General features: G+C 44.0%; 1 protein-coding gene across 4 annotated transcripts in view; it reads right to left on the bottom strand.

Moving 5' to 3' along the window:
• Positions 1 to 18,801, bottom strand: part of LOC122563844 (collagen alpha-1(XXVI) chain-like) — a 325,474-nt gene that overhangs the window by 62,471 nt on the left and 244,202 nt on the right. For 2 of the 4 annotated variants that reach the window (XM_087977065.1, XM_087977064.1), the window contains exons 7-8: positions 16,020 to 16,109; positions 8,933 to 9,064 (exon numbers count right to left, since the gene is read on the bottom strand). In XM_087977065.1, the coding sequence (XP_087833191.1) occupies positions 8,933 to 9,064; positions 16,020 to 16,109 (222 nt within the window). The remainder of the gene's footprint in view (positions 1 to 8,932; positions 9,065 to 16,019; positions 16,110 to 18,801) is intronic. The other 2 variants (XM_087977066.1, XM_087977067.1) reach the window with 2 other exon arrangements.

Raw genomic sequence — 18,801 nt, forward strand, 5'->3', positions numbered from 1 at the left:
ACACTGACCTGCGAACCCTTTAAACACACTGACCTGCTATCCCCTAAAAACACTGACCTGCCTACCCCCGAACATACTGACCTGCGAACCCCCAAACACACTGATCTGTGTACCCCGAAACACACTGACCTGCGTAGCCCCCAAACACATTGACCTGCGTACCCCCTGAACACACTGATCTGCGAACCCCCAAACACATTGACCTGCGTACCCCCTAAACACATTGACCTGCGTACCCCCTAAACACACTGACCTGCGTACCCCCAAACACATTGACCTGTGTACCCCCTAAACACACTGACCTGCATACCCCCAAACACATTGACCTGCGTACCCCCTAAACACATTGACTTGCAACCCGCAAACACACTGACCAGCCAACACCCTGAACAGATTGACCTGCGTACCCCCTAAACATACTGATCTGCGTACCCCCTAAACACATTGACCTGCGTACTCCCTAAACTCATTGACCTGCGAACCCCCTAAACACACTGACCTGCGAACCCCCCATCACATTGACCTGCCTACCCCCTCAACACATTGACCTGTGTACCCCCTAAACACACTGACCTGCATTCCCCCTAAATACACTGACCTGCGTACCCCTAAACACACTGACCGGTGTACACCCAAAACACACTGAGCTGCGAATCCCCTAAACACACTGACCTGCGAACCATCTAAACTCCTTGACCTGCGTACCCCCTCAACACATTGACCTGCGTACCCCCTGAACACACTGACCTGCGTAATCCCTAAACATACTGACCTGCGAACCCCCAAACACATTGACCAACCTATCCCCTGAACACATTGACCGGCATACTCCTAAACACACTGACCTGCGAACCCCCTAAACCCACTGATCCTCATATCCCCTAAACACATTGACTTGCCTACCCCCAAGACACACTGACCTGCGAACCACCTAAACACACTGACCTGCGTACCCCCTAAACACACTGACCGGCATACTCCTAAACACACTGACCTGCGTACCCCCTAAACCCACTGATCCTCATATCCCCTAAACACATTGACTTGCCTACCCCCAAGACACACTGACCTGCGAACCACCTAAACACACTGACCTGCGTACCCCCTAAACACACTGACCGGCATACTCCTAAACACACTGACCTGCGTACCCCCTAAACCCACTGATCCTCATATCCCCTAAACACACTGACCAGCCAACACCCTGAACACACTGATCTGTGTACCCCCTAAACACACTGATCTGTGTACCCTCTAAACACACTGACCTGCATACCCCCTAAACACACTGACCTGCATACCCCTTGAACACACTGACCTGCATACCCCTTGAACACACTGACCTACATACCCCCTAAACACACTGACCGGCGTACCCCTTGAACACACTGACCTACATACCCTCTAAACACACTGACTTGCATACCCCCTAAACACACTGACCTGCATACCCCTTGAACAGCCTTCTGCATGGCTTGGGAGGTGGGGTACTTGAAGGTGGTGGTGGTCTTATATTTCTGCTGCTCTTGTTCTTCTAGATGGAAGTGGTTGTGGGTGTGGAAGGTGCTGTCTGAGAATCTTTAGTGAATTTCTGTAGTGCATCTTGTAGATAGTACACACTGCTGCTACCAAACATTGGTGGTTGAGGGAGTCAATGCTTGTGGATGTGGTGCCAATCAAGTGGGTTTCTTTGTCCTGGATGGTGTCAAGCCTCTTAAGGCTTGGGTTGGGGCTGCACTCATCCAGGCGAGTGGGGAGTATTCTGACTTGTGCCTTGTAGTTAGTGGACAGGCTTTGGGAGTCAGGAGGTGAGATTTTTGCCACAGTATTCCTAGCCTCTGACTTGTCCTGATAGCCACTGTGTTTATGTGGTGAGTCCAAATGACTTTCTGCTCGATAATAACCCGCAGGATGTTGACTGTGGGGGATTCAGTGATGGTAATGCCATTGAACGCCATAATACAATCAGAGTTAACAAGAGTTTGTGAAATAAAAAGTGTTTGACAAATTTATTAGCATTCTTTGTTAAAGATATTAGAAATAGGGTGAATAATGGGAAACCGGCAGATGTAGTATATTTGGATTCCAAAAGACATTCAGTAAGGCTCCACAATGAAGATAACTGCATAAAATAGAAACTCATGAGGTGACATTTTAGCATGAGTATAACATAGGCTAATGAACAGTGAACAAAGTCAGAATAAGTACCCCCAAAACACACTGACCTGCTTACCCCCTAAACACACTGACCTGCTTACCCCCTAAACATACTGACCTGCTAACCCCCTAAGCACACTGACCTGCTTACCCCCTAAACACACTGACCTACATACCCCCTAAACACACTGACCTGCTTACCCCCTAAACACACTGACCTGCTTACCCCCTAAACACACTGACCGGCGTACCCCCTAAAACATTGACCTGCGTACCCCCTAAACACATTGACCTGCGTACCCCTAAACACACTGACCTGCGTACCCCCTAAGCACACTGACCTGCATACCCTCTAAACACACTGACCTGTGAATAAGTAGTCATTTTCACCTACACAACCCAATAAGTAGTCATTTTCAGGTTTACAACTGTACCTAGTGAAATGCCAAAGGGAACATTATTTACTATCTATCTTATTGACTTGGATGTGGGAACCCTGAATTATAGCCAGAGTTGCTAATGATACAAAGATATGTAGAATTACAAATTGTGAAGAGGATACAAAAAGATAGAGCATTATAAATAAGTTAACAGAGTGCATAAAAGTTGTCAGATGGAGAATAATCTGTGATAAAGAGCAGGAAGAATGGAAAACAAAGTATTATGGAAACAGAAATAATGCAGAATGCTGTCTTTCAGAGGGATCTGAGTGCCTTTTTTCACACATCATAAAAAGTTAACATGCAGATGGAGCAATTAATCAGGAATGCAAGTGGAATGGTGCTGTTTATTGCAAGTGGAATAAAGGATAAAAGTGGGGAAGTGTCTCTACAATTATACAGGGCATTGGCGGAACTGCATCTGGAGTACCAATATCCTGGAGGTAGGTTTGCTAGCACTCTTCGGGGGGGTTTAAACTAATTTGGCAGGGGGATGGGATCCGGACTTGTAGTCCAGCAAGTAGGCGAGCTGTTTGTCAGGATGTCCAAGAATGTAGGGAGGCTGTGGAGAAGGTAGCACTGACAGTGAGTACTTGCGGACACAGAGATGGGTTCAAGTGTGTATACTTCAATGCAAGGAGTATCAGAAATAAGGTGGGTGAACTTAAGGCGTAGATCGGTACCTGGGACTACGATGTTGTGGCCATCATGGAAACATGGATAGAAGAAGGACAGGAATGGTTGTTGGAGGTTCCTGGTTACAGATGTTTCAGTAAGATTAGGAAGGGTGGTAAAAAAGGAGGGAGGGTGGCGTTGCTAATTAGAAATGGTATAACGGCTGCAGAAAGGCAGTTCGAGAGGGATCTGCCTTTGGAGGTAGTATGGGCTGAAGTCAGAAATAGGAAAGGTGCAGTCACCTTGTTGGGTGTTTACTATAGGCCCCCCAATAGCAGCAGAGATGTGGAGAAACAGATTGGGAAACAGATTTTGGAAAGGTGCAGAAGCCACAGGGTAGTAGTCATGGGCGATTTCAACTTCCCAAATATTGATTGGAAGCTCTTTAGATCAAGTAGATTGGATAGGGCGGTGTTTGTGCAGTGTGTCCAGGAAGCTTTTCTAACTCAGCATGTAGATTGCCCGACCAGAGGGGATTTGGTACTTGGTAACGAACCGGGACAAGTGATGGGCTTGTTAGTGGGTGAACATTTTGGTGATGGTGACCACAATTCTGTGACTTTCACCTTGGTTATGGAGAGAGATAGGTGCGTGCAACAGGGTAGGTTTTACAATTGGGGGAAGGGTAAATACGATGCTGTAAGACAGGATCTGAGGAGCATAAGTTGGGAGCATAGGCTGTCAGGGAAGGATGTCGTGGAAATGTGGAACTTTTTCAAGGAACAGATACAATGTGTCCTTGATATGTATGTACCTGTCAGGCAGGAAAGAGATGGTCGTGTGAGGGAACCTTGGTTGACGAGGGAGGTTGAATGTCTTGTAAAGAGGAAGAAGGAGGCTTACATAAGGTTGAGGAAACAAGGTTCAGACAGAGCAGTGGAGGGATACAGGATAGCCAGGAGGGAGCTGAAGAAAGGGATTAGGAGAGCTAAGAGAGGGCATGAAAAATCTTTGGCGGATAGGATCAAGGATAACCCCAAGGCATTTTATGCGTATGTGAGAAATATGAGAATAGAACATAGAAGAATACAGCGCAGTACAGGCCCTTCAGCCCTCGATGTTGCGCCGATCCAAGCCCACCTAACCTACACTAGCCCACTATCTTCCATATGCCTATCCAATGCCCGCTTAAATGCCCATAATGAGGGAGAGTCCACCACTGCTACTGGCAGGGCATTCCATGAACTCACGACTCGCTGATTAAAGAACCTACCCCTAATATCTGTCCTATACCTACCCCCCCTTAATTTAAAGCTATGCCCCCTTGTAATAGCTGAAAACGAGAACGAGGGTAGGTCCAATCAAGGACAGTAGTGGGAGACTGTGTATTGAGTCGGAAGAGATAGCAGAGGTCTTGAATGAGTACTTTTCTTCAGTATTTACAAATAAGAGGGACCGTTTTGTTTAAGAGGAGAGTGTGAAATGGACTGGTAAGCTAGAGGAGATACTTGTTAGGAAGGAAGATGTGTTGGGCATTTTGAAAAACTTGAGTATAGACAAGCCCCCCGGGCCTGACGGGATATATCCTAGGATTATGTGGGAAGCAAGAGAGGAAATTGCAGAGCCGTTGGCAATGATCTTTTCGTCTTCACTGTCAACGGGGGTTGTACCAGGGGACTGGAGAGTGGCGAATGTTGTGCCCCTGTTCAAAAAAGGAAATAGGGAGAACCCCGGGAATTACAGGCCAGTTAGTCTTACTTCGGTGGCAGGCAAAGTAATGGAAAGGGTACTGAGGGATAGGATTTATGAATATCTGGAAAGACACTGCTTGATTAGGGACAGCCAGCACGGATTTGTGAGGGGTAGGTCTTGCCTTACAAGTCTTATTGAATTCTTTGAGGAGGTGACCAAGCATGTGGATGAGGGTAGAGCAGTGGATGTAGTGTACGTGGATTTTAGTAAGGCATTTGATAAGGTTCCCCATGGTAGGCTTATGCGGAAAGTCAAGAGGAATGGGATAGAGGGAAATTTGGCCAGTTGGATAGAAAACTGGCTAACCGGTCGAAGTCAGAGAGTGGTGGTAGATGGTAAATATTCAGCCTGGAGCCCAGTTACAAGTGGAGTTCCGCAGGGATCAGTTCTGGGTCCTCTGCTGTTTGTAATTTGTATTAATGACTTGGAAGAGGGAGTCGAAGAGTGGGTCAGTAAATTTGCAGACGATATGAAGATTGGTGGAGTTGTGGATAGTGAGGAGGGCTGTTGTCGGCTGCAAAGGGACTTGGATATGATGCAGAGCTGGGCTGAGGAGTGGCAGATGGAGTTCAACCCTGTCAAGTGTGAGGTTGTCCATTTTGGAAAGACAAATAAGAATGCGGAATACAGGGTTAACAGTAGGGTTCTTAGTAAGGTGGAGCAGCAGAGGGATCTTGGTGTCTCTGTTCATAGATCTTTGAAAGTTTCCACTCAGGTGGATAGAGCTTGTAAGAAGGCCTATGGTGTATTAGCGTTCATTAGCAGAGGGATTGAATTCAAGAGTCGTGAAGTGATGTTACAGCTGTACAGGACCTTGGTTAGGCCACATTTGGAGTACTGTGTGCAGTTCTGGTCGCCTCACTTTAGGAAAGATGTGGAAGCTTTGGAGAGGGTGCAGAGAAGATTTACAAGGATGTTGCCTGGAATGGAGAATAGGTCGTACGAGGATTGGTTGAGAGTGCTAGGCCTTTTCTCATTGGAACGGCGAAGGATGAGGGGTGACTTGATAGAAGTTTATAAGATGATCAGGGGAATAGATAGAGTAGACAGTCAGAGACTTTTTCCCCGGGTACAACAGAGTGTTACAAGGGGACATAAATTTAAGGTGAAGTGTGGAAGGTATAGGGGGGGATGTCAGGGGTAGGTTCTTTACCCAGAGAGTGGTGGGGGCATGGAATGCGCTGCCTGTGGGTGTGGCAGAGTCAGAATCATTGGTGACCTTTAAGCGGCAATTGGATAGGTACATGGATAGGTGCTTAAGCTAGGACAAATGTTCGGCACAACATCATGGGCCGAAGGGCCTGTTCTGTGCTGTATTGTTCTATGTTCTATGTTCTATGTACTGTTTTGGTTTCCTTAAGGTGGCTTATAGAACATAGACCAGTAGAGCACGGGAACAGACACTTCTCTCTGCCTTTGGTCCGCCTCCCTCCACTCCTTGCTTATTCAAAAGCCCCTTAAACATCCCTATTGTAACTGATTCCATCACTACCTCTGGCAGTGTGTTCCAGAATCCTACCACTTTCTGTGTAAAAAAAACTTGCCCCTCAGATCTCCTTTGAACTTTTCTCCTCTCACTAATGCCCCCTAACATTCCAACTGGCGAAAGATGATTCTGATCATCAACCCTATCTATCCATCTTATAATTGTATAGACTTCTATCAAGTCTCCCCTCAGCCTGAGCAGCTCCAGAGAAAACAACATAAGTTTTTCTAGTCACTCCTTATAGCTCATACCCTCTAATTTCAGGCAGCATCTTGATAAACCTCTTCTGCACCCTCTCCAAAGCCTCCACATCTTTCCTGTAATGTGGTGACCAGAACTGAATGCAATACTCTTAAGTGTAGCCTAACCAAGGTCTTATAAAGCTGCAACATAACATCCTGACTCTTGTATCAATTCCCCAACCAATGAAGGCGAGCATTCTATATGCCTCCTTTAGCACCCTATCTACTTGCATGGCCACTTTCAGGGAGCTACGGACCCGAACCCCAAGATCCATCTGCACATCAATGCTGTTCAAGATCTTGCCGTTAACTGTATAGTTTTCCTTAACATTTGGTCTCCGAAAGTGCAGCAGCTCACACTTACCTGGATTAAACTCCATCTACCATTATCTGCCTTTATCTGTAACTGAGCTATATCCCACTGTATAATTTGAAACCCTTCTGCACTACCTATAACTCTAATGATCTTTGTATTGTCTGCAAACTTATTAACTCACCCATGTCAGTTATATATATCTCTCAAACAGCAGAGGTCCCACCATGGATATGTGACTACAACACTACTATGGGCAAGCCAACTCTAAATCCACGCTGCCAAGTCACCATGGATCCCATGCATCTTAATCTTCTGGATGAGCCTCCATGTGAGATTTTGTTGAAAGTTTTACTAAAATCCCTGTAGACAACATCCACTTCTCTATCCTCACTGATTACTTTTTGTCACTTGCTCAAAAAATTCAATCAAGTTAGTAAGACATAACCTGCCCTACACAAAGACATGCTGACTGTCCCTAATTAGGTCATGCTTTTCCAAACACACATAAATCCTATCCCTAAGAATTCTTCCCAATAGTTTCCTAATCACTGATGTGAGACTCATTGGCCTATAGTTATCTGGATTATTCCTATTTGCTTTCTTGAATAAATATGGTTACATTAGAGGCAATTCTGAAAATATTCACTCTGCTGATTGATGTGATTGTCTTATGAGGTAAGGTTGAGTGGGTTGGGTCTGTCCTCGCTATCCAGCTTAGAAGAACCAGAGACAATCTTATTGAAATAAATATTTCTAAGTGGTTTGATAGGGTAGATTCTGAGAGGAGGTTTCCCCTCATGGGAGTGTCCAGAAGTTGGAAAACAGTTTCAAAATAAGAGTTCTCCTACTTAAAAACCAAAATGAAAAGGAATTTCTTGTCTCAAAGGGTGACAATTGTTTGGATCTCTGTATCCAACGAGCACAGAAGGCCAAGTCATTGAGTATATACAATGCTGATATGGAAGCCATTTTCTTGGCTATAGTTTCCCTCCTGGTTAAGGAACCATTTTGCTTAAGTGCCCCTCACCCCAGCAAAACCATTTACTCAGCACGTTAGCTGTGGCTGTCTCGCAGCCCCCTCTCATACCTCTCACTATGATGTAACACTTGTGTGTAGCTTATCAGTTCAAAGGCATTTTAACCTGTGTGCTCGTGGCTCTCCCACTATGATATATTGCTGTGTGTAGCTTAATTGCTCAAAGACACCTCCTCTTGTCAATTAGCTTCTCTCTCTTTACAATGTATTGCTCATGTGTTGTTCTAAAGGACATCTGCTTTCCATCTGTTACAGATCTTTGTAAACAGCATGTCAGGTGACAACTGTCTGCATGTGGAATGTATAGCATTAATTAGGGCTGACCCCTGAGAGCTCGCCTCTGATTCGGTACCTCCTTGGACCTCCTTTGTAATTAACAGTCAGCTCTGAGTCTGATTTCTATATAATCCTGTAGCTTTTGCTGTACTTTGGAGTTCTACTGAGCCACCGTTAGGACAGTTGGTGTGTCGCATAATAAACTAGTCAATGCTCAAGGTGTGCCTTGAGATTTTCTTCAACAGCTCGACTTGAGAAATGTTTGAGAAACTGAATGGTGTCACTTCCATTTCAATTGCTATGGTGTCCTGTTTATGCCTAAGCAATTGTTCTGTCCCATTGCCACTAAAATATTGCTGCATTGTAACCACTGAAATTATTAGGAAGGAGCACTATTAAAAACAGAACAGTAACTAGAATTATTTGTGAAATATGAGAGAAGTGATTTGCTTTGATGTCAGATTTTTGGTTGTTGCTCATTCGCTAAACAAAGACTTCCTGTACCTTGTTTGGGGACTTCTGTGTGCACTGTGTGCCCTGCTCTCTACATTAGGGTCCAGGTTTTACATAATACCTCTCTACTGAAAGAGCAAGAACTGGCATAGGACCTACTGGGCTCTCTTCCTGGATAACCCAAGCTGTGTTGGACATCATGAGTGAAGCTTGGGATACCTGGTGGGCCGGGCAGTCCCGTCTCTCCTGGGAATCCCCTTGGACCTGGGGGTCCTCGAGGTCCCATCGCACCTGAAAAGTAAAACAAATTTAAAAGAGGCTCGAAGTGCAACAGAAAGTGAAGCAGAGATCAACACGTTCTCCATCTCGCTGCTGGCTCTGATTCCTGCATTGCCCACTATTGCAGACCATTGCCTGATTGTGTGGCATAAATGCTAAGAGATTAGGGAAGAGATTGACTTTACACTCTTGCACCAAGTCATATTGTAGATGTATGGTAGCCCAGCATCAAAATGCTGGGAAAGATTAAAGACTACACTTTCTCATCAACAAAATCTGTGAAGTGGCTTTTCAAAGTCTTTAAAACTATGAAGAGGTTTGCTACGACAGACATAGAAGAAATATTATACAAGCAAAATACTGCAGATGCTGGAAATCTGAAATAAAAATAGAAAATGCTGGAGAAAGTCAGCAACTCTTGTAGTCTCTTTGGAGAGAGAAACATAATTAACATTTTGAGTCCAGTGACTCTTGAAACTGATGTTTTGAAGAAGTATTATAGCAGACTAGCAACTTTATCTGTTTCTCTCACCCATAGATGCTGCCAGACCTGCTGAGTTTATCCAGCATTCTGTTTTTATTATAGCTAAAATGTTTCCTCTTATCTGGGAAGCCTGTAGTATCAGTCATCAATATAAGTTATCAAATCAAATTGAGAACTCGGGTGAAATGTCTTTACCGAGAGAGTGGGAAGAACGTGGAAAAGAGTTGCTGAGGTTCAGTTTCAATGAAGTGGAAGCTAGATAAAGATATCGAGGAGAAAGAAATGGGAAGCTGTGTCAGTGGAATCCAACACATTGAGGCAGGGAGAATACTGAGCAGAAATATCAACCTGGAACTATTTTCATATTATGTAGAAACCCGTGTAACAGAGACTCAGTATCGTGTCAGGTTCTACAACATAGATCCATTAATAGACTTACAGTCTTCCATCCAATATCCAGCGCAAATATCTTCCATCCTGTATTGACATCTTGTGTCTCAGACTCAATCTGGACTGTACTTCAGGCAAGAACTATAAACAATCACCATTCTGCTTCTGCAACAGCTTTTACCTAGGGTTTACTGCAATACTGGTTGCTCACCATTCATCTCTTATTTCTTGGATTTGGTGAGCAGTTACACACCCTTACTCAGCATTTATCTGAACTGTACACTAGCACAGATTCCCACTGGGTTACTTTCAAAGCCAACAAGTCATTGGGTGGGACTTGAACACAGTGTACACTGGCCCAGAGATAGCACAGGCTATTTCTTCACTCCCCATCCTTCATTCCTGCCCAATTGATATAAAAACTTCACAATTGATCCATTTCATGCCAGGTGTAACATCGAAGTCACAGTTTAAAGAAAAACTACTTGGAAAAAATGAAAGCAAACTAATAATTTAAAATTCTCGAGGCACATCCCCAAATCTCTTCTGTTAAACCATCTGAACCACATTTAACAAGCCCAAAGAAAGCCACTTCTTTGTTACTGGTTTTTGCCAGATCTCTCATCGATCCCAGCATTTCGCCAAGATCAAATAATGTCCAAGTGAACCAGAAACTGGGGCAAGAAAGACACATCATGTGGTTCCAACACATCAGCAACGGAATGTTATCTTTGGAGATCACCACATAGAACAAATTGCCTCAATTTACTCTGAGCTATGCCACAGAAAGAAATAATAATAATTGAAATATTGCTGAATAAGGACCATAAAATCACAACACCTGTGGCTCAGATTTTGAGGGTTTAAATGCCTGTAAATCTGTTAGGTGATTTGTCCTTTTATAATCTCCTGCAACTTGGTCAGTATTCTCAGAGTCAGGCTCAGTTCAGTACAACATTAGTAAACAGGACACCAGAGTTCCCAAAACTTTCTCAAGAAGGAAGACTTGAATGAAACTACATGTGGGGTCCCTCAGAGATAGCGACAGGAGAAAATGTAGTGGGCAATATAACGCTGAACCATTGAACAAATACATTGTGCCTGTGCTCACATAAACCATAATGGACATTGTGAGGAACAATGGTCGAAGTGAATATCAATAACAAACAAAAATAAATAGGACTGAAAATTAGCAAACTCCCTTAATCTGAAACCCTACAATTCAGGCTTTTAAAAGGGTAACTAGTGGTGCATGCATTTCTTTAAATCTTAAATTCCAGAATCTTCTTCATGGATTGAAATGTTGCAAATGTCATTGTTTTGGGACAGACTGAGAGAGAAAAGTAAGTCAGCTAAGTAGGGAAAGTGTTTGAATCTTTTACTGCAGACACAATCAAGCTAGGCAGACCTAACACAGTATTATGAAATGGAAATCATGGCTAACAAATCTATTTCAAAGGTGTAACCAGCAGGATAAGGAAATCTTCCTGAGCAAAGACATCTCATTGGTTCATAGGTACGGAGAAAACTAAAGAGCTAGAGGGAGAGGGAAGGCACATGCAGGACTTAAAACAGGATGAAAATATCACCTGCCACCTGACAGAGAGTCAGTGTCGGTGCAGAGAGAGTGTGTGTGCAAGTGTGTGAGTGTGAGTGCGTGTGTGTGTGAATGTGTGTGTCGGGGTGTGTGTGAGAGACAGTTTGCATGAGTGTGTGTGTGGTGTGTGTTGGGGTGTGTGAGTGTGTGTGTGTCGGGTGTGTGTGTGTGAGTGTGTCAGGTGTGTGTGTGTGTGTCGGGTATTTGTGCGTGAGAGAGTGTGTCTGTGTGTGAGCGTGTGTGAGTGTGTGTCTGTGTGTATGAGCATGTGTGTGTGAGTGTGTGTGTGTCGGGTGTGTGTGTGTGAGAGAGAGATTTTGTCTGTGTGTGAATGTGTGTGAGCGTATGTGTATGTGAGAGGCGTGAGTGTATGTGTGTGTGTGTGTGTGGTGTGAGAGTGTGTCTGTGTGTGAGCATGTGTGTGAGAGCATGTGTGTATGAGTGTGTGTGAGTATGTCTCTGTGTGTGGTGTGTCGGGTGTGTGTGTGAGTGTGCGCCTGTGTGTGAGTATGCGCCTGTGTGTGTGTGTGTGGTGTGTGTCTGTGTGTGTGTGTGACTGTAAGAGTGTGTGTGTGTGAGCATGAGTGTGGTATATGTCGGGTGTGTGTGTCTGTGTGAGTGTGTGTGTATGAGTGAGTATGTGTGTGAGTGTGTGTACGAGTGAGTGTGTGTATGCATGTATAAGACTCTGGTGCGGCCGCATCTGGAGTATTGTGTGCAGTTTTGGTCGCCATACTATAGGAAGGATGTGGAGGCACTGGAACGGGTGCAGAGGAGGTTTACCAGGATGTTGCCTGGTATGGTAGGAAGATCGTATGAGGAAAGGCTGAGGAACTTGGGGTTGTTTTCATTGGAGAAAAGAAGGTTTAGGGGTGACTTGATAGAGGTGTACAAGATGATTAGGAGTTTAGATAGGGTCGACAGTGAGAATCTTTTTCCACGTATGGAGTCAGCTATTACGAGGGGGCATAGCTTTAAATTAAGGGGTGGTAGGTATAGGACAGATGTTAGGGGTAGGTTCTTTACTCAGCGAGTCGTGAGTTCATGGAATGCCCTGCCAGTAGCAGTGGTGGACTCTCCCTCATTATGGGCATTTAAGCGGGCATTGGATAGGCAAATGGAGGATAGTGGGCTAGTGTAGGTTAGGTGGGCTTGGATCGGCGCAACATCGAGGGCCGAAGGGCCTGTACTGCGCTGTATTCTTCTATGTTCTATGTTCTATGTTCTATGTATGAGTGAATGTGTGTGTGTGTACGAGTGAGTGAGTGTGTATGTATGAGTAAGTGCACGCGTGTGTGTGTGTGTATGTGTGTGGTGTTGGGGGAGGTAACCAGAACATGCTGCATGTTATAATGCTGGCTTATGGTTATGTCTGATGGGGGCAGACTGGAGCAGCAAAGAAAGTGTTAGAATAGCTGTGACCAAGACCTGAATGAGGGTTTCAGCACTGGGTGAGTTGAGAGAGGGTGGAGGCAGCAATTTTACAGCAGTGGATATGGGATGGTGCTCTTGAAAAAGCTGAGCTTCACAGAATCACACAGTACAGAAGACGCCCTTCTGTCCATTGAGTCTGTACTGCAAGAAATACACTACCTCTGACACTTGTCCCACTTTCCCACATCAGGCACATCACTTTGAATCTTATGACACTCCAAGTGCTCATCCAAGGACTTCATAAAGATTGTTCTAGAACATTACAGCCCTTTGACCCTCGATGTTGCACCAACCTGTGAAACCGATCTGAAGCCCATCTAACCTACACTATTCCATTTCCATCCATACGTTTATCCAATGACCATTTAAATGCTCTTAAATTTGGAGAGTCTACCACTCTTGCAGGCAGTGCATTCCACGCCCCTACTACTCTCTGAGTAAAGAAACTACCTCTGACATTTGTTCTATATCCATCACCCCTCAATTTAAAGCAATGTCCTCTCGTGCACGCCATCACCATCCAAGGATAAAGGCTCTCACTGTCCACCCTATATAACCCTCAGATTATCTTATATGTCCCAATTAAGTCACCTGTCAACCTTCTTCTCTCTAACGATAACAGCCTCAAGTCCCTCAACCTTTCCTCGTAAGACCTTCCCTCCATACCAGGCAACATCCCAGTAAATCTGCTCTGAACCCTTTCCAAAGCTTCCATATTCTTCCCATAATGCGTTGATCAGAACTGTATGAAATACTCCAAGTGCGGCCGCACCAGAGTTTTGTACAGCTGCAACATGACCTCATGGTTCTGAAACTTAGTCCCTCTACTAATAAAAACTATCACACCGTATGCCTTCTTAACAACCCTATCAACCTGAGTGGCAACTTTCAGGGATCTACGTACGTGGACACCGATATGTCTCTGTTCATCTACCCTATCAAGAATCTTACCATTAGCCCAGTACTCTGTATTCCTGTTACTCCTTCCAAAGTGAATCAACTCACACCTTTCCACATTTAACTCCATTTGCCACCTCTCAGCTCAGCTCTGCAGATTAACCTGCAACATTTGTTCAACGCTATTCACAACTCCACCGACGTTAGTGTCATCCTCAAATTTACTAATCCATCCTTCTACGCCCTCATCCAGGTCATTCATAAAAATGACAAACAGCAGTGGCCCCAAAACAGATCCTTGAGGTACACCACGAGTAACTGAGCTCCAGGATGAACATTTCCCATTAACCACCACAACCTGTCTTGTTTCAGCTAGCCAATTTCTGATCCAAATTGCTAAATCATCCTCAATCCCATGCCTCAGTATTTTGTGCAATAGCCTACCATGAGGAACCTTATCAAACGCCTTACTGAAATCCATATACAACACATCAACCATTTTACTGTCATCTACCTGTTTGATCACCTTCTCAAATAACTCAATAAGGTGTGTGAGGCATGACCTACCCTTCACAAAACCATGTTGACAATCCCTAATCAACTTATTCTTTTCTAGATTATTATAAATCCTATCTATTACAACCTTTACAACATTTTACCCGCAACTGAAGTAAGGGGTCCTAGCCTCCACCTTGTTATTCTCTTTCCTTTGATATACTTGTGCAACATCTCCGCATTCTCTCTAATCTTGCCTTCCAATGTTCTCCCATACCCCTCTTTGCTCTCCTCACTGCTTTCCTGAGGTCTTTCCTTGACTTCCTATACTCCTCTAGGGCCTCAATTGGTTTTCTCCCTCTTGTACTTGTTATGCCATGTGGCCCAAAGGCTAGGGCTTCTGTCTTGGCAATAATTCCATGCATTTGAGTCAATTACTCTCCAAAGAAGAATCATTAAGAATAATTAAAAAGCTGACTATCTCAGCCTTAAATATACTTACTGACCCAACGTTACGAGAAATACATTCAAGAAGGATTTGTTCTGTCATGTTTCTTTTGAAAGTAAGTGTTGTAAACTGGGAGCCAAGCTGTCTGTTACAAGTCTAGCAACATAGCTAACTTTGTTTTTTCTTAAAATTTGGAACAATAGAAGAAGCATGAAGTGATAAGGTCAAGCTCCCACAGAACCAGGATCTTGGTTTAACTTTCAGTAGCTGTTGGTGTTTGGAAGCTGCTATACATCTCTCTCTGCTACAGCAAAAGATTTGAGTTCTTTCTCTCTCTTAGAATTTTGACTTGGTGTTCTTTCCTTTTGGACTAGAGAAACATTACATGTGAGACATCAATTTTACTGAATTTGCCTTTGCCAAGAGTGTGTTTGTGGGATATTAATATCTTGGAACAGTTAATCAGTGGTGGTTAATTTTATATATGTATATATTATCTTGTTAAGTATTTTGATAGAGTTACAGTTGAGTTTTTTTTTCTTATTTTGTCTGTATTTTAACTGTAATACATGAATAAAGTGTGATTTGCTTCAAGCCTGGATTAGTTTGACCAATTAAATTGTATCTGGAACACAGCACTTGACTGTAAAAGGTCTAGGCTATCTTCTTAATATATTTTGAGCAGGTTTGGTCTGGTTTATGACATTAGCCTTGACAGCTCTCTGTGGTAAACAATTCTACAGATTTACTCCCCACTGAGAGAATACATTTCTCCTCATCTTTGTCTTAAATGGGGTGATCCCTTACTCTGAGATGATACCCTCTATTCATAGACTCTCTGGCCCTAGGATCGTTCCCAGGATTAGATTCCACTCAGTGGAAACCTATGCAGCCTAAGACAACATAAAGTGCTATTTTAAAGATTAAGAGCAGACATGGAAACCCATCTAAAACTCCAATGTTTAGCTCAACTAATCCACACCTTCTCTATCTTGACTGGCCCTGCTATGAAAACACCACCCATTCCTGGAACCAGTTAGTACAGAGAAATTAATATCCAGATCCTAGTGAACTAGAACAAAGCACAGCAAAGTGAGTGGAACTGAAGTAGGCTGTGTTTTATCAATGGTCATTTCAGAGCTGTTGACTGAGGACCATCCCGTGCTGGCTGCCTGTTTGTATGAGTTTGTGCCAAAGATCTGTGCTTGCAAAATGTACATACCTGTTCGTCCAGGTGTCCCCGCCTCACCCACTTCTCCCATCTTCCCAGGGGGACCAACAGGTCCAGGAAGGCCAGGTGGTCCCTGGGAACCTGAAACAGAAATACCACAAAGAACGTTTCACTGAGCAACACTGAACATTATGGAATTGAACAACACTCATTGTCTCATTTACTTCTACTCTACCTGATCAGGCTGGTCCAAGTGATCCCCTCTCTCCAACTTTTCCAACAATGTCAGAATTCATTATTAAGGACATGATGACACTTGACCACCTGATCAACAGGGATTTACAAAAGGGAATCGTATTCTTTCACGTATGGGATCTGGGCCTCACTGGCATTTGTTGTCTGTCCCTAATCACCCTTAAACTGCATGGCTCACTCTGCCATTTCAGAGGGCAGTAAAGAGTCAGTCACATGTCTGTGGGTCTGGAGTCACACGTAGGCCAAACCAGGTTAGGATAGCAGCTTCATTCCTTGAAAAGACAGGAATGAATCAGATGGGTTTTTATGACATTCGCTGATAGTTTCACGGTCACCAGCACGGAAATCCGGTTTTCAATTCTGGATTCTTTGAAATGAATTAATGAGGTGAATTTAAATTCCAGCAGCTGCCATAGTGGGAATTGAACCCATGTCCTCAAAGTATAAACTGGGCTGCTAGATTCATTCCCAGTGACATGATCACTGCACCAACAATTCTCCACTCAGAGTAGTGTTTGAGGAAGTAACTAGCAGCATCAATAATGGGTCAGACCAATAGATCTGGTATATTTAGCTAGTCAAAGATATTCAAAAGGTGCCACACAAAAATGTTTGCATAAGATAGAGGCCCTTAGGTTATTGGTAATATATAGTCACAGAGAAGGAAACTGTGTACAGTTCTGGTCACCACACTACCAGAAGGATGTGGATGTTTTGGCAAGGGTACAGAAAAGGTTTATCAGGATATTGCCTGCAATGGGACATTTTAGCTAGGAAGAAATGTTGGATAGACTGGGTTTATTTTCACTGAACTCAGGAGGTTGAGAGGCGACCTGACAGAAGTTTAAAAGATTGTGAATGGCATGGATATAGTGGAAAGTATGAGGCTTTTTCCCAGGGTGGAGGGCTCAATTACCAGGGGACACAGGTTGTAGGTGCAGGGAGGACGTTTACAAGAGATGTGGGAGGCAAGTTTTTCACACAAAGACTTGGTGAGTGCCTGGAATCACATTGAGGAATACATGACTAGGAAGAGAATAGAGGGGTATGGATCCTGTAAGCGAAGACAATTTTAGTATGGAAGGGCAAAACGTGTCGGTGCAGGCTTGGAAAGTCAAAGGGCCTGTTCCTGTACTGTATTGTTCTTTATTCTTTGATTAAATCCAGAAAATGGAAAGGAAGAATGAGCAAGTTATTTTGGGGTTGGAGGCTGTTATTAGTAGAGAGTTGGAGTCTCCACCAATGAAAATGTATATTAATAACTTTGAGAAAGGGGTTGTCTGTAATGGATCTAAGATTACTATTAGGTGAGAAGTTGTGAGGTGGACACACAGGGATAGAGATGGAGTAAGTAAGTGGGCAAAAAGGAGACTGATAGAGTATGATGTGGGCAAGTGGAAGGTTGTTCACTTTTGATTTTAAAAAAGAAGAGCAGATGATTTTAGACGGTTTCAGTAACGAAATCCTGGCAGTCAGAAGCAGATGGTGTTTTTGACACAAACCAAGGAAAGTTAACTTACAGGTTATGGTCACCTGTGTCTCACTGTAGGAGGAAATAAATGGGGCACATAAGCAAAGGTTTTGAATGCAGCAAAGGTAGCTTTAATCTTCATGTAGATTCACTGGAGCAGAGGGAAAAATGAACACATTTCACCAGGACCTTCTCCTACAGCAGCTTGTTCAACAGCCACTGGAGGCTGACCATTTTAGTCCTGTTAATGTGCAATGAACTGGCTCAAGGAGCCAAATGGCTGACTTATGATCTTATTTCTTTGGTCAGTAGGAACTGTAGGTATAGGAAATGCAGGTTCACAATCTGGTGACCTCCTCATTGTGACAGCCCTGCAGTAGGCTAAGGAAGAAATGGCCCAGGCAGTTAGCACTTGGAGAACTACTGAAGAACAGGCACTTGCGGAGCACAAGACAGGAGAAGACTCTGTGGGGTCAGCAATCAGAGACTTTGTCCACATGGTAAGGGAGGGACAGAAGCAGCTGACAGGAACAGGACTGTGGGAGGTATGGCTTTCACTGCCCACAGGCTGCAGCAATGCGATGAGTCATGTGACCATCCAGCTGCCTCCTTGGTGCTGCCATGAAGATCCAGGTCCAGCAGCATCAGGGTCAGCTGGAGGCACACACTCCTGCACTCCGTCACCATAGCCACTGGTCCCCTGGACTGAAGACATGGCAACATAGAAGGCAGGGACCTTAAACCTGCAGAAGGATATAGACAGGTTAAGTGAATGGGCAAAAGCTTGGCAAATAGAATATAATATGGGGAAACAGGAGGCTATGCACTTTGGCAGGAAGAATAGATGACCTGCATACTTTTTAAATGGGGAAAGACTGCAGAAAGCTACAGGACAGAGGAATTTGGGAGTTCTTGCATAAACCACAAAAAGCAAGCATCCATATTTAGTGAGTAACAAGGAGGGAAATGGAATGTTGGTCTTTATTTTAAAGGGAATGGAGGGTAAAAACATGGAAAACTTGCTAAAACTATACATAGCTTAGTCAGACCCTAGCTGGAATACTGTAAATAGTTTTGATCCCCTTATCTAAGGAACAATATACTGGC

The sequence above is a fragment of the Chiloscyllium plagiosum genome, unplaced genomic scaffold (genome assembly GCF_037043375.1).
Source record: "Chiloscyllium plagiosum isolate Xiang-an unplaced genomic scaffold, Cpla_swu_hap1 HiC_scaffold_31, whole genome shotgun sequence".
Taxonomy (NCBI): Eukaryota; Metazoa; Chordata; class Chondrichthyes; order Orectolobiformes; family Hemiscylliidae; genus Chiloscyllium; species Chiloscyllium plagiosum.